This window comes from Rhinopithecus roxellana, chromosome 4 (assembly GCF_007565055.1).
Source record: "Rhinopithecus roxellana isolate Shanxi Qingling chromosome 4, ASM756505v1, whole genome shotgun sequence".
Lineage (NCBI taxonomy): Eukaryota > Metazoa > Chordata > Mammalia > Primates > Cercopithecidae > Rhinopithecus > Rhinopithecus roxellana.
The window spans coordinates 22,862,877-22,887,405 of record NC_044552.1 but is presented as its reverse complement, the minus strand read 5'-3'; the positions used below and the strand labels follow the sequence as shown (position 1 = coordinate 22,887,405).

General features: G+C 47.3%; 1 protein-coding gene across 1 annotated transcript; it reads right to left on the bottom strand.

The window, feature by feature from the left end:
- Positions 1-2,177: 2,177 nt before the first annotated feature.
- LOC104676771 (mamu class I histocompatibility antigen, alpha chain F) lies at positions 2,178-6,128 on the bottom strand. Its single transcript, XM_030928080.1, has 8 exons — positions 6,046-6,128; positions 5,491-5,710; positions 5,085-5,360; positions 4,563-4,838; positions 3,697-3,972; positions 3,450-3,567; positions 2,966-2,998; positions 2,178-2,608 (listed from the first exon to the last, which is right to left on the bottom strand). The coding sequence occupies exons 2-7, from the start codon at positions 5,600-5,602 to the stop codon at positions 2,995-2,997; spliced, it is 1,062 nt and encodes a 353-aa protein (XP_030783940.1). The 5' UTR covers positions 5,603-5,710; positions 6,046-6,128; the 3' UTR covers positions 2,178-2,608; positions 2,966-2,994.
- Between the last annotated feature and the right edge of the window lie 18,401 nt (positions 6,129-24,529).

Here is a 24,529-nt window from a genome sequence, read left to right as displayed (position 1 = left end):
AGCTGGGCTGGGGCTGAGCATGCACCAGGTCAAGTATGAAGAACTGCAGGCGCTGGCTGGGAAGCACTGGACGACTTGTGTCACACAAAGAGGGAGATCTCAGAAATGACCTGGAACCTCAGGTGGCTCCAGGCTGAGACTGACAGCCTCAAAAACCAGTGGGCCTCCCTGCAGGCCGCCATCATGGATGCAGAGCAGCATCGGGAGCTGGCCATTAAGGAAGCCAAGCTGTCTGTGCTGGAGGCCACCCAGCAGTGGGCAAAGCAGGACATGACGCAGCAGCTGTGCGAGTACCAGGAGCTGATGAACATCAGGCAGGCCTGGACATCGAGATCATCACCTACAGGAAGCTGATGCAGAGCAGGGAAAGCTGGCTGGAACATGAGCATCCACACGAAGACCACCAGTGGCTACTCAGGTAGGCTGAGCTTGGCCTATGGGGCCCTCACAAGGCCTGGCCTCAGCTACAGCCTGGGCTCCAGATTTGGCTCTGGCAGGGGCTCCAGCTCCTTCAGCCACACCAGCTACTCCAGGGTCGTGGTTATGAGGAAAATTGAGACCCAGGATAGAAAGCTGGTGTCCAAGACCTCGGATGTCCTGCCTAAGTGAATGGCCACAGCAGCCACTCCCAGCCTGCCCCTTCCTGTGACTGCCCCAGGGCCTGTAGGAGAGGCTGCTGTGCAGGGGAGCACAGGGAACAGGAGACCCACCTGAGGCTCAGTCCTTGCCCTCAGCCCACCCATGGCAGGAGTTTACTGCCTGGGGTACTCCCACTTGCATATGCATTCAGCTACAAAGTAAATTTTTTTTTCTTCTTTCTTTCTTTCTTTTTCTTTCTTTCTTTCTCTTTCTTTTCCTTCCTTCCTTCCTTCCTTCCTTCCTTCCTTCCTTCCTTCCTTCCTTCCTTCCTTCTTTCTCTGTCTCTCTCTCTCTCTCCCTTTCTTTCTTTCTTTCTTTCTTTCTTTCTTTCTTTCTTTCTTTCTTTCTTTCTTTCTTTCTTTCTTTCTTTCTTTCTTTCTTTCTTTCTTTTCTTTCTTTCTTTTTTTCCCCCAAATTAAAGCCACAGTTAGCTCTGCCAACTGTGAAAAAAAAAAAGTCTTTCCTTGCAGATCACATTTGCAACAAGGCCCATGCTGACTACATAGTACAACAGCCACCTTCCCTGTCCCCAGAGCCCACACTCTGGATAACTCACTCCACAGCACTTGCCACCTTCTAACACAAGAATTTGCCTTCCGTACTCTGCTTATAGTTGCGTCTGCCTCTTCTCTCTAGAACATATGTGCCACAAGGCCAGAAATTTTTGTTTTTAGTTTAAAGATGTTTTCCAAATGCAAAACCGTCATATACCTAGCAGATAACAAATGTCAGTTCAATGAAAGCTCACCGTAGAGTACCTCCCTATCCAAAAGGCAATGTCTTTATTAATGTAGCCTCAAGCCAAATGCTATTTTGTGGCTGCTACAGCTGTTTGTGGCAGCTACAGCACAACATCCTCTCACACTGATATCAATGCCACCAGTGCTTTTGTCACCAGTGCTGTTTGAGTGTCCTCCCTCCCCTCATTCCTCCTCCCACACCAACCCTCCTGCACACTGCAGCACACAACCACATTTCTCTCTTCAGGAAAGATAATTTTAGGCTTATAAGTCCAATTTTCCAACTACATGTGAATCTAAATTAAGACTCTGCTTTACAAATCCATGAGTTTGGACTGGAGCCAGCGCTAGGATTACTACACCTCAGGGCAGGAAGAAGAGTAGGAGAGCAGAAGAGGAGCTTCCAACAGAAAGTTACCTATGATGAGAAACTATGGGACCCCTCCTCTACTGCAAATGTCACAATCTGGTTCCTATAAGAAGGCTGGTGAAAAGATGGAAAATACAATCCAGGAAAGAGCCTGGAAGGAGGGCAAGTGCTGGACAGGTCTGAAAAATCAGTCTCTTGATACCACAAGGACTTCTGTGTGCTAGGGACTGCCCTAAATAACATTTGAGTCCCTGAGATCACAGGTCCTGCTGGGAAAGGTTCTGCTGTAGGACCTAAGGCCACTAGAGCAGCAAAGATGACCTGGCTGAGCAGTGACCAGATAAAGCCCACAGTGGCCTGAGTACCCACCCGGCACAGCCCCATCTACTCTCCTACCCTGCAACAGATCAGCACAGGAAACACTAGACTCTAGAAGGTTCTCAGGTCTTCCATTTATTTTGTCTCTCAAATGTTAGTAATCTCCTCCTCTAATTAACTCATCAACCTCTCATGGCAAGAATTTAAAGAAGTAAATTTATACTCAGATTCTAATTTTAATAGGGAAGCAGGAAGTTGCAGCTCAGTACACCATGAAGTTGAGACAGAGATAAAGACATCCGAGCCCCAGTGTCTCTGGAACAGGAAAGGTAATTGGGTAGAAACATGGGGTAGTGCAGGGAAGGGGGTCATGGTGGACATGTGGGGTAGGCTGGTCTCCCCACCTCCTCACATTATGCTAACAGGGGTGAAGACACATTTGGACACCTTTGCAGAGAGAGAATTCAGGCTTCTTGAAGTCACAAAAGGGAGGCATGAACAAGTCTTGCTTCTCAGTCCCACACAAGGAAGCTGTCTCACACTATAGAGAAAATATTCATAAACAAATTCACATCAGTCACAGTGATGGGTCACACTCTAAACAGCCCATTTCATGCTCAAGACATCCAAGTCAAAGAAACCCCATAGCACAGCTGAGTCCCCTCTGTTCCTCCCAACACCCCACTCACATCAGGGCCCCTGCCCTGGAGTGTCACCTTTATTAGCTGTGAGAGACACACCAGAGCCCTGGGCACTGTCAATGATTGGGGTAGAGCAAAAACAGGACCTGGTCAGAGCCCACAGATGTGGCTAGAGGAACTGTGGGGTGGGTGAGCTCCCTCATGGGCTCCTGACCAATACCGCAACAATCTCAGGGATCAGCCTCCTTCACACTTACTTGCAGGCTGAGAGTAGCTCCCTCTGTTTCTATCTGTGGGAAACAAAATGTCCTGTGAGAGGCCAGAAAGGAGCCAGGGCCATAAGGTCCTAGAGCAACCTCCTAGTTGTTGATCCCAGAGAAGTTTCCAGAAATGTGTAACTGCAGATTACACATTTACTTCATCAGGAAATACGATGAAAGCAGATGTGGGTCCTGGACCAACTGCCCTCCTGAGGTCTGTCATCAGCAGAGATCTTCCCCTGTGATTTGTGACTGCTGGGAATCAGGTCCCCACCACCACAATCATTGAAGTGAAGAATCTGTCCTTCATTTTCACAAGTGCTTTACAAATGAGTAAGAGCTGGCACACAGGGCCCAGGCTGGGTAGGCCTGTGTGTGTGGATGGTGCTTCCCAGTAACGAGGCAGGACACACTTCTACCTGGGGCTTGCAACCCCAGTAGGACAAGAAAACTCAGACTCCGCCTCTTACCCCTTCCCTACCTGAGCTCTTCCTCCTCCACATTACAGCAGCAACCACAGCTCCAGTGACCACAACTGCTAGGACAGCCAGGCCAGCAACTGATGCCCACGATGGGGATGGTGGACTGGGAAGATGGCTCTGGGAAAGGAGAAGAAGGTGAGGGCCCCTGACCCCAGGCCTCAGCCCTGACTCTGCAGAAGGGCTCCTGCTTTCCCTGAGAAGAGACGCGACCCCTCATCCCCTTCCTTACCCCGTCTCACTCCTTACCCCATCTCAGGGTAAGGGGCTGGGGCAGCCCTTCGTGTTGCACATGGCACGTGTATCTCTGCTCCTCTCCAGAAGGCACCACCACAGCTGCCCACTTCTGGAAGGTTCCATCCCCTGCAGGCCTGGTCTCCACGAGCTCCGTGTCCTGGGTCTGTTCCTCCCCGTCCCGCTGCCAGGTCAGTGTGATCTCCGCAGGGTAGAAGCCCAGGGCCCAGCACCTCAGGGTGGCCTCACGGTCAGAGATGGGGTGGTGGGCAACGTGTGCCTTTGGAGGATCTGAGCAGAGTCAGAAAATTCAAGTACTTTGCCTTCCTCATGAGAAACCCCAGCAGTGCTCATGTGACCGTCCTGAGAATGGACAGGACACCTGGGGTGAGGAAGGGAGCACAGAACCCAGACACCAGCCTGGACACAGGCATCTGGGAAAATCTCCTATTCCTTGGAAAGTTCGAGTCTCTGAGGGGGGAGCAGGGACTTCTGGCCCTGACCTAAGTGGAGGCCAAGGGACTCAGAAGAGCTGGAATCAGAGCCCCACACACATTCAGTGTGCAGAGAACAAAGCTTGAGAGGAAAAGTCAGGGGGCCCAAGGCTGTTGGAGGGCTCAAAGGGGATCGCGGATCAGTATTCCAGGGACTGTCTTCCCTTCATTCCCTCAGAGACTTTATCCCTTAATTGTCCCAGAGAGCAGGGTGGACTCTCACAGTCACTCTCTGGTACAGGATCTGGAAAGCCAGAAAGATTCTTCCCATTCAGGACCAGAGAGAGGGCGATATTCTAGCATTAATCCCTCTTTCCTCCCCACCTTGTGCGAGGCCATCCCAAGAGATCTACAGGAGATGGGGAAGGCGCCCATGGCCCCTGGTACCTGCGCGCTGTAGCGTCTCCTTCCCGTTCTCCAGGTATCTGCGGAGCAACTCCAGGCACTCGCCCTCCAGGTAGGTCCTGAACTCCTCTGCATATTCCTCTGCCTCATAGAAGCGCTGGGTGATCCTAGCTACCGTGTCCGCGGCGGTCCAGGAGCGCAGGTCCTCGTTCAGGGAGATGTAATCCTTGCCGTCGTAGGCGTGCTGGTGATACCCGCGGAGGAGGCGTCCGTCGGGGCCCATGTCGCAGCCGTTCATTCCCTGGAGGGTGTGAGACCCTGGCCCGATCCCTGCAGTCAGCCCCGTCCAGCTAGCCGCGCCCTCTCTCCGCCTAACCCGCTGGGATTTTGGCCTAAACTGAAAATGAAACCCGGTAAAGGCGCCTGGGACTCTCCCTGGTGGACGGTCTGGGCGGGTCCCGCAGCCTCACAGTGAATTTCGGACCCGGAGACTCTGAGGGACCCGGAAGGTCCGTGGCTGATGGGGAGTGGTCGTGACCCGCGCCCCCGGTCGGGGTCACTCACCGGCCTCGCTCTGGTTGTAGCGGAGGAGCAGGTTGCTCAGGGCCACTCGGTCAGTCTGTGCGTTGGCCTTGGCGTACCCTGTGGTCCGCTCCCAATACTGCGGTCCCTCTTGCTCCACCCACGGCGCCCGCTGCTCCATCCTCGGAATCGCGGCGTCGCTGTCGAACCGCAGGAACTGCGTGTCGTCCACGTACTCCACCGCGATGTACCTGTACCGAGGCTCCCTGCGGCCAGGCCGCGACACAGCGGTGCTAAAATACCGCAAGGAGTGGGAGCCTGGGGACGAGGAGGGGCTGAGATCCGTCCGACCTTCCTCCGGGCACAACTCCCCAGGTCCTGCGCCCCAGCGGTACCGGCCTCTCGCTGCTCCCCGCAGAGACCCTTTCCCTCCCGACCCCGCACTCACCCGCCCAGGTCTCGGTCAGGGCCAGGGCCCCTGAGAGCATCAGGAGGAGGGTTCGGGGCGCCATGACCCCAGCCTCCGCGTCTGGGGAGAATCTGAGTCCCGTAGGGTGCATGGGGACTTTAGAACCGGAACGCGGCGACACTGATTGGCTTCTCTAGAAACTCCGCACACAATGGGAGTGAGAAATGGGGCCGCGTTATGAGTATCCAGGAAGAGGAACCTGGCACGGGTTGGGAGAGAAGGAGAAACTCTGGGGAGATGGGGAATTCTCAATACTGAGCCTCCCCACCCCAGACGCCGCCTCGGGGCCTGAGCCCTTGAGAGCCACTCCTGGGGCCCTGGGACTTTGCCCTCACCCTCCTCCTACTGTGTAGGGTGTATCTCACTGTCTCCCTGGGTCTTCGCCCGGGGACTGAGAAACCAGTGAGAAACCTTCGGCACGGACCGAGTCCATCTCCCTTCAGTTCTCATTCCGAAATCTCCGTCCCTTGACTGAACTTTCTGCCTCCCACTCCATACCTGGACTCCCCTGGACTCTTTTGGAAGAAAACTCACCCCAAGGAGCTTGGTGCCAGAGAATGAACTTGTCCTGAGAATGAAGGTATAGAGACAGTTTCTTCTTCTTCTCCTCCTCCTTTTCCTCCTCCTCCTCCTCCCCCTCCTCCTCCTTCTTCTTCCTCTTCTTCCTCTCCTTCTTCTCCTTCTCCTCCTCTTCCTCTTTTTTCTCCTTCCTCCTCCTCCTCGTCCTCCTCCTCCTCTTCCTTCTCTGGAAAAGTCGTAGCTGAGCATATGAAATAGAACGGAGACCAGTTTCCTTTTTATTAGCTGCAGTGAGTAGTAGAATCTTGGTAACCCCTGAATTATCAGGAATCTTATGTGTAAAAAATGTTACTTTGTCCCCTTGATATGTAAATGTGTCTAAATGCATTACAACTGACAACTCGCAGAGCTCCTAAGTTTTGCTTTCCCAGACTATGTATCTGTATCTTGTTGTATTCTAAAATTACCTTCATTCTATAGCCCTGAGTTTCTGTGTGAGTCCAGGACATCTCCTCAATACAAAGTAGCACAATGTGTTATTGTATGTTGCAACCAGGAGCCAGTGCATTCATTCACCTCAAAGTTGCAAGTGTTCAATGCAGTCACAATGCCCCTCACCAGTGCTCATGCACTTCCTGTTTTTAGGAAGTATCTACATCTAAGTAGTGTGCATATTTTATTGGAACACCTAGTATTTTTTTAAACCTGAAAAATAAAGAAGAAAAAGCAATTAATTTTTTGGCAGTCCTGCATGTGGTGTTAAAGGCCAAATGTAAGGAACACCCTGCTAGGCTCTGTAGATGGATGTATTAAAAATTTATAAAACAATGTGTTTAAACCTAAGAATTCTGCCGCTTTCAAATTCTGTCCCTCTGCTCCTTTTCCTCACCTCCTGCTTCTCCAGCCCTTCCCTGCATCCCTCTCATCCCTCAGGCCCTCCTCTCCCCTTAGTCCCCATCACCCTGTCACTCCTGAATTGTGGCTCTAGCACTGTCCCATGACCTGCCACCTGAGTGGTCCTGCTACTGCGAGTCACAGTGTGTCATTTCTTCACCTAAAACACTCCAGTGGCTCCACCTCGGTCTTGTGAAGCATCTAGAATGTCAGGCACTTGAGCATATGAGGGCATACCTGGTTCAGCGTAGGCACTAAATTAATTTTTGTTGACTAGTTGAATGACATATGATTGTACTAAAATTTAATTGCATCACAGAAAATTATAAAATGAAAAATACTGGAAAAAGGAAATATGTTATTTTATGCATGTAGTGTGCATATCAATTTATAAATTCATTCCATGTGTCTGTTGAGTCTGTGTATGAATTTTATATGACTGCATAACAAATTACCACAAACATTGGCTTTAAACAGCACCCATTTATTTTATTTATTTATTTTTAGAGACATGGCCTCCTCCTGTTATCCAGGGTAAAGTGTAGTTGCATAATCATGGTTCCCCGCAGCCTCAAACTCCTGGCCTCTAGAGGTCCTCTTGCCTCAGTCTCCGGAGTAGCTAGGACTACAGGCAAGTACCACCATGCTCAGGTAAATTTAAAAAAAAGAAAAATTTTTTTGTGGAGAGGAAGGTCTCCTCAAATTGCCCAGGCTAGTCTCTAACTCCTGGCTGCAAGTAATCCTCCTGCGTCATTCCCACAAACCTTAGGATTACAGGCATGAGCTACCACGCCTAACCACACAACACTTGTTTATTTGTTTACAGTTCCTCAGTCAGAAATCCGAACATGATTGGAGGGTTCTCTGTTTAGGGTTTCCCAAAGTTATGTTTTCATTTTGAGGACCTCTTTCAGGCTTATACAGAGGTGACAGAATTCAGTTTCTGCCAGTTGTAGGACTAACGTTCCTGTTCCTTGCCTGCTGTCAAGGTAGAGAGAGGCTGCTATCAGTTCCTGACGCCCACCAGCATTCTTTGCCACACAGCCCATTCATTTTTAAAACCCACAGTGGAGGAACTCCCTCACACTGAATCCGTCTCACACTGCCAATCTCTATGATCAGGAAGAACCCGGTCCTTTCAAGGGCTTGCCAAATGAGGACAACCCGACCAAGGATAATCCCTGTCTCAAAGTCAATTGATTTAGGACCTTAATTATATATGTAAAAATCCCTTCAAGGCAGGACCTACATTATTGTTGGTTGATTAACTGGGGTCAGGTGAATGACCAGGCGCACACACCTATCATGGGGGGCGATGATGGAATCAGCCTAGCATGGCTTGGGTCTTTCTTTTGAGTTTAATTGGGACACCGTTGGAAATTGAAGTTCAAATAAAGCAATAATTGTGAATGATAATAAAATACATCCTATTTAGCCATGGAAATTCTTCTTACTTCTTAAAACCAAACGACATGTTTAATATTTTATAATTAATTTAGGTCGGTTGTGGTGGCTCATGCCTGTAATCTCAGCACTTTCGGAGGCAGAGTTAGGCAGAGAGCTTGATTTCACGAGTTCAAGATCAGCCTAGGCAGCATGGCAAAACCCTTGTCTCTACCAATAATATAAAAATTTTAGCCAGGCATGGTGGTGCATGTCTGTACTCCCAGCCACTCCGACAGCTGAGGTAAGAAGATCACTTGAGCCCAGGAGGTCGAGGCTGCAGTGAGCTGTTATCCTACCACAGCACTCCAGCCTGAGTGACAGAGCAAGACCCTGTTTCAATAATAATGATGATAACAATAATACTAATAAATTTAGAGCAAATGAAAATTAAAGTGCAATTATTCATCCTCTCTTGTGAAACTGTATTCATTTTTTTACTGTTACATTACAAATTACTGAAAATTTACCAGCTCAAAGCAACAAATATTGATCATCTCCCACAGTTTCCAATGCTCAGGAATCCAGGAGAGGTTTCCCGCGGTGCTTCTGGCTCAGGGCCTCTCACAAGGTTGCAGTCCAGTTGTCAGTCTAGGGCTGCATCATCTGAGGGCTCAGCTGGGCTGGAGATTTGCATGAAAAATGGCTCACTCACATTGCTGTTGGAAAAGGCCTCAGTTCCTTGTTGTCTGGTCCTAGGAGGCGTCGGTCCTAGCCACATGGACCTTTCCACAGGTCTGCTTATGACACAGCAGCCGGCTTCCCCCAGAGTTCATGATCCCAGAGACAGAGAGAGCAAGGGTGGAAGCTATGGTAAGTTTTTTGTTTTACACCAAGAGTCACAAACTGTTATGTCAACATTACTCCATTAGTTAGAAGTGAATCATTAAGTCCAGGCCACATTCACAGGGAGGGAATTAAGCTGTACCTCTGGAAAGTGGAGAGTATCAAAGAATTTGCATATATGTTAAAAGCAAAATTAAAATTATAGTTTCAGAATTTTATAAATCCAAATCTTCTTTCATCTGATTATAATTCTTTAATGCTTTAAACTTCTCTTTTTAAAGTAATGATTAAAATTTGAGACATTGCAGAGCCTTGGGTATTGAGGTGAAAAATGTTTGATACACAGAAAGGAGATACTATAGTATCTCTGAGTTTTTCTTGCAAATACCTTTAATAACAATATTCTCGTGAATGAGTTGCAACACAGTTGAGAACTTATGGTAACTAGATCAAATAGTTCCAAGACTTCAGTGCCATAACAATAGAGCCTTAAAAATAAGTATTTGTTTTGCTAAGATGTCTCAAATTTAGTTTAAGAATGCCCCAAATGCCAATTTTCTCATTCAAATATCATCTTTAAAAATATTTGCAAATCGGCCGGGCGCGGTGGCTCAAGCCTGTAATCCCAGCACTTTGGGAGGCCGAGGCGGGCGGATCACGAGGTCAGGAGATCGAGACCATCCTGGCTAACATGGTGAAACCTCGTCTCTACTAAAAAATACAAAAAACTAGCCGGGCGCGTTGGCGGGCGCCTGTAGTCCCAGCTACTTGGGAGGCTGAGGCAGGAGAATGGCGTGAACCCGGGAGGCGGAGCTTGCAGTGAGCTGAGATCCGGCCACTGCACTCCAGCCTGGGTGACAGAGCGAGACTCCGTCTCAAAAAAAAAAAAGAAAGAAAAAAGAAAAAAAAATATTTGCAAATCAGATTGCTTTTAAGATAGAAAAAATATGAATCTCATACCTCAGTCAACACATCTGGCTTAGCATGATGTCAGTAACTTTGGTTGGATACAGTAGCCCAAAATGGTTAGCTCCAATCTAGGAATAAGATTTTTCAAAAACTGGCTATTGGGTGGGAATTCCATAATAAACTTGATATCTTTTGCTCTGGTTTTTAATGAGATGTGGTAGACATGATTTGGGCATCACTATGATTCTAAATAACTGCTATTCTGTGCTTCTACAGTATTTTTTAAGCAATGCCATTGTGTTTTCCATTCCTATTTGCTATTCTATCACTGGTTATTCATAAATAATCTTTTCCGTTTATTTTGATCAGTAACGTGCATTTCCAATTCTGTAAAAGTTTAATTCAGGTGTATGTGTGGTAAAATGCAACACATCAAATCCTTTGCAAGATGGAATTACCTTGCACATCAGACTGAACATTGTACACTGAAAATCTATGGAGATGCCAGTGAGCCAAGGATCAAATGACTTATTTCTAGTCAAGGCCACTTTCATAGCATTCTGGTCCTCTCCATCACATGGATAATTACAATTGGCTTAGTTCTTGCTAAGAATTCTTGTAATGGCAAAAACTGCAATTATTAAGTCACTGTCTTGACAACAGGCACTTTTTACTCAGACTCTGTTAATAGCTTCCTGTTCTTTACTTGTATCCCATATACTGTGGCATTAAACTTTTAACACACAGATTCAGAAAATGCTTTATATGTCATAACTACATAGGGTTATTTTATATGTTAGGAATATTTCATGAGAAAAAGGAAAAAGTGGTGGGAAGGAAGAGAAAAATCAAGAAGAGAATAGGTGTAGAGAAAGGGGAAACATCATGTATGGATAATATTATAAAAATAGAAGGAAATGAATCAGATGTAGATAACCACTATGGAATAATGGAAATATAGGAGAGGTTTATTAGTTACCTGTTGCTGTGTAACAAACTACCCAAAGACTTAATGGCTTGAAACAATGAACATCAATTGACTCAAAGAAAACAATACAAATACCAGCAACACTGGAGCCACTGCAGGTGGAAGAAGGTGGATAAACAAAAGGATTTTACAAACTGGAATAAGTAAGAGGTCACCATTGTGTAAATGGAAATGATTTGTTGGTCCATATTCTCCAAGAAGCAGATGACATGAGGTTAAAGTTGCAGTATTTTATTAGAGGACACACCTGCCAGACAATATGAGAAAAGATCCAGGAAACCCTGGGAAGGGCAGCAGACTGAGATGCAAGCGTGACCACCAAGTGAGGGACAGAAGGAGAGTGTTTGTTGGACACATTCTAAATCACAGGCAATCTAAGAAGAGTTGAGCAAGGCCATGGAGGAGTCCTCCAACCACAGTTGGCCCTTGTCTTCCAGAAATGGGTCTCCCTTAGTGTCCCTCTTGTCACCCATCACTGGTTGGGAATAGCCCGTGGGAAGCAGGGCATCTGCACCAATGCTGCTGAGGATGTCAGAGCACAGGAGTGGGGCCTTGGGAGATTATCCGGGAGCATGTCTCAAATCCTTCCTGAGGTTTCTGGGCCCTTGGAAATCAAATTCTCTCAGGCTTGGTTGCTGGACAATTCCACTAACACTTAAAATTGAACCAGGAGACCCCCCCAAATGGATCACTGGATTCCACACACATTCCTCCTGCCCTCATTGTGTGACAGCAGCCCAACCTCCTCCTGGAGATTAGGATCTATTACCTGTGCCTGGAGAGGAGGGGACTCCTCACTTGCTAGTCTCTGGGCACATACTGTCCAAATCTCCCTGCGGGCAATAGTAATGTGTTGTTCAGTGGGCTCTCATTTGTCCTGATTGAAGAGTACCCTCCTTTAGAATCCAGGACCTTCTACCCTGCAGAGCACAGGTTTGGGAGATGAGAAGTGCAAAATCCCACAGCAGGTGAATCCAAAGAATGAGACATTGAGCCATACCCACTTCCACTCCTTGGTTTCTTGACCCACATGTTCTTCCCTACTGAGAACACAGCACTGTAGACATGTCTCTGATTTAATAAATGCACCATGCCCTGAAAGACAGCACCCAGCCCTCAGAGTGCTTCCTCCAGACTGGCACTGAGTTGTGCCTGTAGAAGACCTGTCCGGCATTCTTTGTGGCTGGCAGACCCTGGGTGGTGCAGATGGTGATAGAACCAGTGGATCCCATGGCCGTGAAAATGCTGCACTTACTTCCCTGTCAAGTGGGTTCCCCCAGGAAGACAGTGTGCTAAGAGCAATGTCAAGCCTGTGGATCAGGAACGTCAACAGTCCCCAGAGAATGGTGTTGACTGAGGGTCTGAGAGCAGGACAGGAAAACCCACTCATGGAATGGTGCCTAACCCTGTGAAGATGAACCTCTGGCCCTTCCAGGATGGAAGTGGCTCAATGTAGTCAACTCATCACTTATCAGCGAGTTAGTCACCTAAAGAAATGTAGCATTTGAGGCACATCATTGGCCTCAAATGCTAATGAGTTGGACATTCAGAGGTGGCAGCAGCTGGATCTGTCTTGGAAGGTGGCAGTTAGTGCTTCTGGACCCATATTTAGCCTCACCCCTGCCACTATGGTTGCTCCACTGATGCACTGATTCTGCCAGGCCTGGGCTGACTCATGCTGAGGGCTGGCTAACTTCAATTTGTCTGCTTGGTTGTTTAGTGCCACTTCAGGTTCGGGTGTTTTCTGGAGGTGTCAACATAGGATTCATGCTCAACCCAGATGGACCATTTCCATCTCATGATGAATGCTTTGGGGTCTGTCCAATCTATGACTTCCTGAGTTACAGAAGCCAATTCATATGGGCATTTGAAATCACACGGTTGTTTGATGTCCCATGGCAAGTATTCTCTTATCAGGGCCAGTAACATGCCAAAAGTTGCTTCTAACAGGGGCATATGGCTCTGCCGTGGATGGCACGGCCTTACTCCCGAATCCCAGGCCCTCTGTGTGACTTCCCCACTGGTGCTTGTTTCAGCTCCATCCTGCATCTTTCCCCACGACTGACACCTCCAGGTGGGTCTGAGGGATGGTGCTCCCTCATGGCCTGAATCTGCCACAGTGTCTTTTCCTCGGTAGGCCCAATTGAAGTAAGTCCCCTCCTATTTCTCCTAGAGTGTGGGCCAAAGCAATAGATGTGGGATGTGGTGTTGTCAGAACTCAAAGAGTTTCACCAGGCAGTGTGCTTCCTTCTTTGTCGTGAGGATGCAAGATGCAACAGTTTGTCTTTTACTCTGGAGGAGAAACTCCTGGATGTCCTCAACCACCGGACGAATAAAACTTCACTGCAAGGGCCACTCCTGAATCTCTGTATGGTTTATCTTCCATCTTCTGAAGAGCACGTTATTTGCCAAGGCCTTCAGCATACTTTCCACCTCCTACTCATCTATCCTAGTCAACATGATGTGTTGATGAAATGAGCTGATTTACTATTCTATAGGATGCCGGGTTCTTCAGATCTCTGAAGACTCTACTATAGAGGGCAGGTCAGTGACAATAACCCTGAGGTCAACTATAAAGAAACATGTTGTGGATCCCACATGAATCAATTCATGTATAGATTTTCTCATTGGAGTGGAAAGGAATGCACTGACCAAATCCACAGCTGCACACTGTGTGCCTGAGGCCTTATCAATCTGCTCTACCAGTGATATCCAGCCAGCATGGCAGCTGCAATTATGACTCCTACTCTGTCAAGTCTGAAGTAATCCCATTCATTCTTTAGGCCCCATCAGGCTTCTTTGGGGACAGATTTCTGGGTCACATGAAGATAATAAGCAACCCCAACACCACCCCTCATCCTTCAGCTCTCTAATGGCAGTGCTACACCTACAATACCTACAGTACCTTCCATAAGACCCACCCTGGGACTCAATATCATTTTTTATTTGGCCAGGATGAAGTCAGTTGCAGAGGTTTCAGACAATGAAAGCCCTTATTTCAGAGACTTGGAACCCATTGTGGGGGTTACTCCAGCTGCCAGTGCATCAATACCAATTAAACACTTGGGGAATGGGGAGATAAACAGGGCTGGGTCTGTGGACCCGGTGGTTCCACTGTGATGTGTCCAGGTTTATTCCCGGCTTCTGTAAGTCCCACTGTGATGGGGACATGATGGTTCTGTAGGCCTATAGGCATCAATATCAGCTCAGACCCAGTGTCAATACTCCCCCAAATTCTGCCTGTTTCCCTTTCCAAGTGTACAGTCCCCCAAGTAAATAGCTGTAGACTCCTTGGCAGAAAGACAGAAGGAATTGTTCCAGCATATACTTGCCATGAGGTTCCAGTGTCCTTCCTCCTGGGGTAGGGACTCCTCTAGAACTGGGATATGAAACTTGGTTGAAGTTTAGGAATTGAGAGTGGGATCATGACTTTGTATTGAATTAAACACCCTCAGCCTCCTGCTCATCAATTCTTGCTTTCTTATCATGGATATCAAGCAGCACCCTTGTTGGCTGCCTGTCTATTCTGATACCACCCTCTATTAACCTTCCCCACAACTCCCTGCAGATCAAGCTGCCTCAGATGCTCCTCTGAGATTATCATGGTAACTGTGCCCTCTGGCTTTTGCAGGTCACTGCCACCATTTGGTTCTCTATCTTTTCAGGGCCACATTTTCCCCAGGAATATCAATGAGCCCAACTAAGGACCTCCTTCCTGCCATCACACCCAGCCTGCAGATGACACCACCCTGACGCCTCTTAGGAATGCAGGTCCCTCTTACCGGTATGTTCCTGAGACTCTGGTGGAAGGTGTACCCTCTGGGTCCTCTGTGGATCATGGCCCTAGGGGGCCTTCTGGTCTCGCATGATGTCTCCATCCCACACAACAACTTCCCTCGGCCTCTTTATCCATCCTCTACATGTTCCTACAACTAAGTCATGTCTAACTTACTGAGAGTTGGGCATCATTTTTTCCAGTCTACATGGGTCCACCCCAGCAGTGGGTCTGCCCCATGCCCTAAGGTCCTTGATAAACCCATACCCTGAGAAAGTGCTCCTAAGCCAAAGGTGTTTTTTATTTATCCAGCTTGATTCTGGCCCTTTGATCAAACACCCTCAAATTCCAATCCCAGAACTGCTCCTCAGGCTCCTACGGGGACATACCTACCAGCTAGTTACTGCAAAACTACTGAGTGGGATTCTCATTGCATCATAGGGGTAAGGCTTCTGCAGCATATTCCAGTGTAAGAAGTGGGAACTATTACCAGAGAAGAGCCTCCTCTGCATGCCCAGAGGGTTCTAAAGGGCACCCATAGGATAACCCGGTTCCAGTTTGCAGAGTCTCAGGTTTCCTCACCAGAGCCCTGAGTTTCCCACAACAGGCCTGCCTCTGATGAACTGACCAAACATCTCTGTAGTACTGTGACTTTCACAATGATGTCATCAGCTATCATTCCACTCTGCAAAGAGAGAGGGGCAGGTGCCTCTCCTCAATCTGTCTCCCCCAGGCCCTGTGAGGGTGGGTGGAGGCTCTCTCCAGGCCCTCATCTGGCCCCACCCCAGCATGTCTCCAGGTTCCTCTCAGCCCTGGTTCCTTTTGGCCCTGCAGTCACAATGGGCAACATTGTGATGCACCCTGAACTGTGTCACAGTGTCATCCACTCAGGCTCACATTGCTCATAGGCCACTTGCCAGCCAAGGGATGTGGCCACATTTTGTGCCTTCTGCACCTCAGCCTTGCTTTCAAGTGCAGGTGATGAAGACACCCATGTAGAACAAATGTTATCTTCTATCTTCATTGAGTTTAGTCATCCAATTTTCCAACCCTCAATGGGCAAGGAAGAGTGTGGTTTCCACCAAAAGGCAGGATGTCAGCAGTCATGGGGGCAACAAACAGGCAAAGACACCTGAAAACAGACCAAGCAGGAAGCACAGGCATCCAGTGAAGATGGGAACCCTGTAGATTTGCCTGTCTTTAAGCACATTAGAGAGATTACCGTTACTAACAACTTAGCCAGAAAAGTTTATTAGTTATTTTCAAAAAGCATAAAATTATGTAATACAGTATTTTTTTAAAATTCCCATCAATACAAAACTAATCTGGGCACTGCAACTTCTGGCGAGCAACTGGGACAGGCGGCATCATCAGGAAGGCAGGCCCTGCCGTGCCCCATGTGCCAGTGCCCCAGATGGCGGCAGCCTCCCCAGAAGCATCTTGTATGTCACCTGCACGGGGCCAGGGTTCCAGCTCCCCATACACCTTCTCCTGCTTTTTCTTTTTTGTCCTTTCCTGTTTTGATAAACCACCTGCAAGAAGGAAAAACCACTCTGAGGACAAGAAACATCTCCATGAGAAACACATGGTTGCCAGAGGGTAAAAGGCCCTGTTCATGCACATTGAAAAGCTCAGGTATTTCTATTAAAGTCTCTCCTTTTACTTTAGGATGCCGACTCCTGCGTCCATCTCAACCTGGGCATTGTGCCACCACCTTTAAGAAGAGAAAAACTAAGTAGTGCTTTGCAAAGGCGCAGCAGCATTTCTCACTTCTGACCACATCAGGTGCACGGCCATGCAGATGAGCAGGTGGGGGACACAGGTGAGGCCCCAGACCTGCTTTCCTCCCACAGTACATTCCTGAGTCTTTTTAAACAGTTGTGAAAATGCCACAGATGCAAGCACCTTGTGGGCCACTCCCATGGGAACCATTGCATGAGGCAGTTCCACTCATTCTCAGAACCTCCTGCCATGGGCTATGCTTAGTGACCTAAGGCCAAGCCGAGGAGGACACCTGCCACAGCACACCATCCTCAGGGGCATGCTGCCAGCAGGGGCAAAGTTATCCCTAGCAACAAGATACAGAAAGAAAGAAAAAAGGAAGGATGTGTAGCCGATGGGTCGGTTCGTGCTCTTGACTTGCCACACAAAAGAATTTGAGAGCGAGTCCAAAGTAAAAGTCAGCAAGATAATTTATTGCAAAGTGAAAGTACACTCTGACAGCTGATCAGAGCAGGCTGCTCAAAAGTGAGACAGTACCCTCCCCTTACGGGAGTCTTACATGATTATTCATGAATAGGTGGGAAGGGGTATTGTTTTAAGCATGTTCTGTGGTCCCTTGGACGTGCGTGCACTGTGGTTGCACATACGAGCACATACATCTCATGTCTCATTAGCTGCTTAATTTCCCACTCAGGGGTATGTTTTCTACTATTATAATGAGCATAGGTCAGCCCAAGGACACTAATCAAGGGTTTCTGTGCTTGTTTAGATTTTGGGATGTTCCCTTGGCTCTTCCACCTCCTTGCTGCAGGATGTTCTAACCACAAGCCCAGGATATGGTTTGTGCACTGTCGAACAGCTTGTTCTCTCCATCAACCTGACAAGTCTCTTGTTTCCTTTCAAGGGAGGCTGTGAACACCCTATTTCACCTACCTCAGAAGGACAGTACAGCAGTAGCCACCATGACCAAGAAAGATGATTCCAGAAGTGCAGGACAACTCCCCACCCAGATGCGGTGGCTGTGTAGTTACACACCAAGAGGTAAGTCCAGCTGGCTCTCAGGGTGCTCGCTGCCCTCAGCTGGCGGCCTGCAGGACATCAAGTCTTGAGAACGCCATGTCCTACTGGAGTAGAATGAACTGATAGATACACAGCAAAGCTCCACATACTTTTCCTTTTCTTTGGGCCTGCAAAGTTCTTCATCAGTGTCCTCTCGCTTTTCAGCTACTACTGTTGGCTGGCTGGAAAAAATAGAACAATAGTAAAAATTGGAGACAAGGCCGGGCGCGGTGGCTCAAGCCTGTAATCCCAGCACTTTGGGAGGCCGAGACGGGCGGATCACGAGGTCAGGAGATCGAGACCATCCTGGCTAACACGGTGAAACCCCGTCTCTACTAAAAATACAAAAACTAGCCGGGCGAGGTGGCGGGTGCCTGTAGTCCCAGCTACTCGGGAGGCTGAGGCAGGAGAATGGCATAAACCCGGGAGGCGGAGCTTGCAGTGAGCTGAGATCCGGCCACTGCACTCCAGTCCGGGCGACAGAGCGAGACTCCGCCTCAAAAAAAAAAAAAAAAAAAAAAAAAAAATTGGAGACAAGTCTTTGGTGATGAAAAGAAATATTGGCTATTTCCAGTATTTTCTAGCTTTGGTTATTGTTGCAGTTTTCCAGCTCACCTTGTGGGGATGAATTCAGAAAAAAAAAACTTATGTTACAAATCGAAATGAACATTCCAGAAGTATTGGCTCAAATCAACCTTGCCCTATTAAGCCACTTAGTGAATCAAAAGACTGCTTGTTGGACTGTTAATCTCGGAGGCCAGAGAAAGGAGCTGAAGAAGGTGTTGTCAGATCAGGAACAAATAATTACAGCGGCAATAGAAAATGGAAGGCCACTTGTTCATAACCATTTGAATAAGGGCAAGGTATACGGAAACACATTATGAACTGATATTTTCAGTTTTGTTTGCAAGAAAATAGGCCAGGTGCGGTGGCTCAGACCTGTAATCCCAGCACTTTGGGAGGCTGAGGCAGATGGATCACGAGGTCAGGAGTTCGAGGCCAGCCTGGCCAAGATGGTGAAACCCCATCTCTACTAAAAATGGAAAAATTAGCCAGGCATGGTGGTAGGTGCCTGTAATCCCAGCTACTCAGGAGGCTGAGGCAAGAGAATCGCTTGAACCAGGGAGGCAGAGCTTGCAGTGAGCAGAGAATGTGCCACTGCACTCTAGCCTGGGCGACAGAGCAAGACTCCATCTCAAAAAAAAAAAAAAAAAAAAAAAAAGAAAAGAAAAGAAAGAAAATGATTAATGGGGTAAAATAATTGAAGTATCACAGAAGATACACTAAAAAAAAAAAAAAAAAAAAGAAAGAAAGAAAAAAGCCTTTGTATAGTTTGCTGGAGCCACAGAAGCCCTACTCCAGAGCAGAACGATGCCTGAATCTTCAGGGTCCATTTGTGCCGCATTCACTAGCAGCCACAAACGTGACTTAATTTTACTTTGGAAATAATGCTTACCTATTGTGAGAGGCTGTAATGTGAACCAACATTACATGTTAACATGGCACATGGAATTTTGAGTGCCTAAGTTACATTTTTAGAGTTGTTTCTTAGTAGCCATGTGAGTTTCCACTCCAAAAACACAAGCTAACAACTTGTTTTAAGTGAAAGACATCTAGGGCAAATGGTGGCTGAAAGTGAGTAAGATCCCAATTACTCTTGCTTGTACTGTCTAAGGAAAAGAAAATAACTGCTCTTCTTGTTGGGTGTTTGCTAATTTATAATTACTGTTTTACGCTTTTCAACATTTTTAATAAAGATTTTTTATTGTTGGCTATAAACAGTTTTAAAAGGATTATCTTCCTCTAGAATCACTCTAGGTACCAAATTCTGTATTATTCTGGATTCATCAGAGAAACAGAACCAATAGGGTGTGTGTGTGTGTGTTTATTCGTGTTATGAAACTGACTCATGCAATTATTAGGGTGGCAAGTAGGAAATCTGCAGGATAAGCCAGCAGGCTGAAAATGCAGACAGAAGTTGATATTGTAGTCTTAAGGCAGAATTTCTTCTTTTCTGGGAAACTGTAGTTTCTGCTCTTAAAGCCTTCTATTGATTGGATGAGGCCCATCTACATTATTGAGGGTAATTTCCTTTTCATAAAGTCAACTGATTGTAAATGTTAACCACATGTACTAAATATCTTCATAGCAACATCTAGATTAGGTTTAATTAAATGACTGGGTACTATGTCCTAGCCGAGTTCTTTGGCATTGACTCTGGGTCAAGGCACCATGTTTTCCATCATCTGCACGAGACCTAGATGACTGCTTTGATATCTACTGAAGGCCACAGCCTTGCCAAAGCCAGCCCCAGCTGAAATGCATTCACCTGCATTCCCACACAATTTTACATGCAGTTTGGGGGAGGTTATGGGACCCGTGAAGACCAAGGGTCTGTGGTCCTGTGACACTTTCTCTCAGAGGGTGAAAAAGAAGTTCCTTGGAGCAGCAACTCCCCAGGGGTCTCCCTGCCTGCCCCTCCTCCCCTCTCAGCGCCAATCCTCTTTCCTGCTGGTGTTCATCATGCAGTTTTTAAATCCCCACTCCCTGCCTCACCACGGTTGGGCTCCAGGACCTGCCTATTGGGAACTGCGGATGGGAGAAAGTATGAAGTGACCCACCTGAATTTAGAGGAGGGAAGTGAGGAATTTGGAGATATCTAAAAACATTTTGTCCCTGTGGTTTTACTTTAAATTATTTTTATTGGAGATTTGCTTGAAATTATAACCAGTATCTCATGATTCTTCAGCATATACCATACCCCCTGGTAACACTGGTACTTATTTATTTATTTATTTATTTTTATTTTTTTGAGACGAAGTCTCACTCTGTCGCCCAGGCTGGAATGCAGTGGCTTGATCTCTGGTCACTGCAAGCTCTGCCTCCCGGGTTCATGCCATTCTCCTGCCTCAGCCTCCCTGAGTAGTTGGGACTACAAGCGCCCGCCACCGTGCCCAGCTAATTTTTTGTATTTTTAGTAGAGACGGAGTTTCACCATGTTAGCCAGGATGGTCTTGATCTCCTGACTTCGTGATGCACCCACCTTGGCCTCCCAAAAAGTGTTGGGATTACAGGCGTGAGCCACCGCTGCCCGGCCTTATTATTTTAAACTTGCACAAATATTTTAAACAAACACAAAAGTAGAGAGAAGAGTACAGTGACCTTCACTGTACCCTTCACTCAGTCACATCCACTCTTGATTTATCTATATCCTCAACCATAACCCAACACCAGGTTATTTTCAACTAAATCCTAGAATACAATATATTATTTCACATGTTAGCAGTTTTCTTTTGAAGATGCCAATGTTCAGCTTCTTTAAAAAGAGAAACAGAGAGGGGTGGGAGAAGGATTGAACTGACAAAATGTATTTTCAAATGCAATTAAGGCAGAGGACAATGCAGGAACCCTCATGCCACCTTTTAACTGAATGCTCAACACCTCCTAGATTCTCAATAGAAGAAAGCAGCAGCCCAGAGCCAAGGAGCCCGGGGAGGCACATCATGTTTTAATTTTTTGGCTGTTTTCAGAGCGGTATCTGGCATCTCTGAGTGGTAACACTGGACATTTATATCCCCACTCTTGTAATGGGACTCCCCAGCTCAGAGAAAGGGAAATTATCACCCATGCTCATTTATACCTTTAATGCCTCCACCCACTCCCTTGATCCTGACTTCCCAGTTGGAGGAGGGGGAGGAAAAGTAGAGGCATGAAATTGAAATGTCTTCTCTGCCATCTGCTGGGGATTTGCTTGAATAACAGGAAAGGCCTACATAAAAGATATGCAGCCAGGAATAGAGGTTCCTTTTCCTGTCTCCTTCAGGAAATTTCCCCTGGGGCAGACAGAGCAAGAGCGATGGACAGAGGAATGGGAGCAGGACCCAGGGGGAGGTCTGGTTGTGTGTGTGCATTTCCGCCTCCCCGTCTGTCATTGTCCTTCCTCACCAGGGCTGCAGACCACCTGCGATGGCCTGGCCACTTGCCATCCCTAGCTGGGCCAAAATTCCATCACGGGGACACACAGGGTGGCAGAAGTACAAGGCCTCATTCCTGCTGGGGCAGCCTCCGGAGATGGTCTCAGAAGAGCTTCTGGGAACTTCTTTAAAACCTGCACTACAGGCACCAATTACCCCAGTTATCCCATCCTTTTTTTTTTTTTTTTTTTTTGAGACGGAGTCTTGCTCTGTTGCCCAGGCTGGAGTGCAGTGGCCAGATCTCAGCTCACTGCAAGCTCCACCTCCCGGGTTTACACCATTCTCCTGCCTCAGCCTCCCGAGTAACTGGGACTACAGGCGCCCGCCACCTCGCCCGGCTAGTTTTTTGTATTTTTTAGTAGAGACGGGGTTTCACTGTGTTAGCCAGGATGGTCTCGATCTCCTGACCTCATGATCCACCTGTCTCAGCCTCCCAAAGTACTGGGATTACAGGCTTGAGCCACCACGCCCGGCCAAGTTATCCCATCCTTAAGTGAAAAATCAACCACAGAGATGATTGATTGTAATAGTCTTATTTCAGTACAGGCAGGTGAAAAAGGTTTCTCTTCATTGGCCCATTAGTTACAATGGGGAGGGGTCACTGAGTGAGAAGCGGGTGGTGGCAGTGACGACCACATCCTCTCACTGCGGACCAACACTTTTGAGACAAGTTCCCACTTCTCCATTAGAGGTGTCTCCTCCACATGCAGAAAATGTGATCGCATAGCTTCCCTTCTCAGTGCTGGATTGCTGGCATTTCTTTTCTTTATCAGAGACATGAATATCATTTTTCTTTATGAATTTCTAAGACTTCAGGGTTTCTTCAGGGAGAAGTTGCTTAAGGAGGCTTCTGCGTAGACTGAGTCCTTCTTGAGGGTTTGCTTGCTGGTTGTCCCCAGATACAGTGTGGCTGTGTCCTCCAGGATCCCCAAAGCTGGCACATTCTGCTGTGTACCCAGAGGTGGGGACAGATGCTGCCAGCTCTACCTTACAGCTGCCACATGAAATTTGAGGTCAGAGAATTCTCTTGTCTTTAAGGTCCCCACATTTGCCTTCTTCGATGTTTCAGGAAATCATAACTGAATTTAGAAAGGTTCCCTTTTCAGTTTACTCTCTGGAAGGAAATATACTGAAAATTCTGTTTATTTTCAGATATTGAATAGAATTGAAAAGTCAAACTGTCAGTTTACTTGCAGTGCACACAGAGAAATTGAGTGTTTCAAGCCACTGGGACATTTCTAGAAGCTCCATCCTTTTCCAGTAGGACGTGAGTAAAGTCAGTGAGGAGCGAACCTGCAGTCCACGGGCACCTCCAGGATTGCGGGAGGAGATGCACATGTCTTTCTGATGTGTGGAGTCCCGAGGACAGAGCCTGAGACCCTGCATTTCCCAAAGTACTTGTTTGCTAAGCAAATGTTTCTGTGACTTGAAATAAACTCGGGGGTGTGGAAGCCACCTTGCAACCAAGCAAACCCAGATGAGAAAATGAATATGAAGTGTTCTGGGAGAGAGCAGAAAAGTCCATTGCCATCATATTTCCTTATTTTTACAATTCTCTTAAACAACGTGCCTAAGGTTATAACCCCTCCAGTTTGTAACAACCTCTAAATGAGAAAATCATTGACAGGGCATTAGTAAGTGGTGGATACAGAATAAATGCTGAAAATCAGTGCTTGATTCAAAGTAGTGATAGTCAGAGTCTCCCAGGTGTCTATAGAGAGGTGGGCTGGGGACTTTTCCCAGCGACCAGAAAGAAGAGCCTCAGGGAGATGAGGATGTCTCACAGCCAGGGAAGGGACAGTGAAGGGCCCCATGGGAGTGCATCCCAGGGGTCTGTTCCTGTTCAGACTCCAATGCTCAGCACCCAGTGTGGCACATGGCAAGACCTCAGCAAATACGTCAGTTGGCTGGATGAAAGAGGGCAGATGTGAGCCAAAAAATATTTTGTTGGGGCATAAATGTAAAAGTGTTGGTGAACTTACCTTGCAAGGAGATAGAAAGGTGGATGGATGGATGGATGGATGGATGGATGGATGGATGGATTGATGGATGGATATTCATTTTCTCTATGTGTGTGTGTACGGGGGTATCTATCTCTATGTCTGTCTCTCTGCTCTTTCTCTCCGTTTTCCATTGTTCCTTCACAAACATGGTTTCACTATCATCAGTAACATCTTTTTTTTTTTTTTTTTTGAAACGGAGTCTCACTCTGTCACCCAGGCCGGAGTGCAATGGCATGATCTCTGCTCACTGCAGCCTCCATCTCCCGGGTTCAAGCGATTCTCCTGCCTCAGCCTTCTGAGTAGCTGGGATTATAGGTGCACGCCACCACACCTGGCTAATTTTTGGATTTTTTTTTTTTTTTTTTTTTTTTGGTAGAGACGAAGTTTCACCATGTTGGCCAGGCTGGTCTCGAACTCCTGACCTCGTGAGTTGCCTGCCTCAGCCTTCCAAAGTGCATCAGTAACATCTCTTACCTGGTCTTATAGGACCTTGCCTGTCTATTCTATTCGTGGTCACAAGATAGAAAAAGGAAAGGAGTGTGTGGAAAACAAGATAAGGGAAATAGATGCTTCTGACGTGGGGCAGTGGGGAGGCAGGGGCTGCACCTCACTGCAGAGTCCATCCTGCTGAACACAGAAGGGCAAAAACGCCCAGACAGCCATGCCCGTGCTGATCAGAGGGGAGGACTGCGCCTCCCGATCCTTCTACCTGTGTCTTTCAGGCATTTGCTGTCTAGGTCCAAGTTACCGCTATGAAAAGGGATTTGAGAATTCCCACAGGGGCCTTTCAGCCTCTTTCTATGGCTCTTCCTGCCCTTTTGAAAGCACAGCCAGAGACATCAGAAATGAAATTGTACGTACTTCCTTTTGGACTTTGATGCAATCTTTGGAAATAACTTTTGTAAATGCCAAGCTACATTTTGGCAGCCCCATCAGAGTCAGGTGT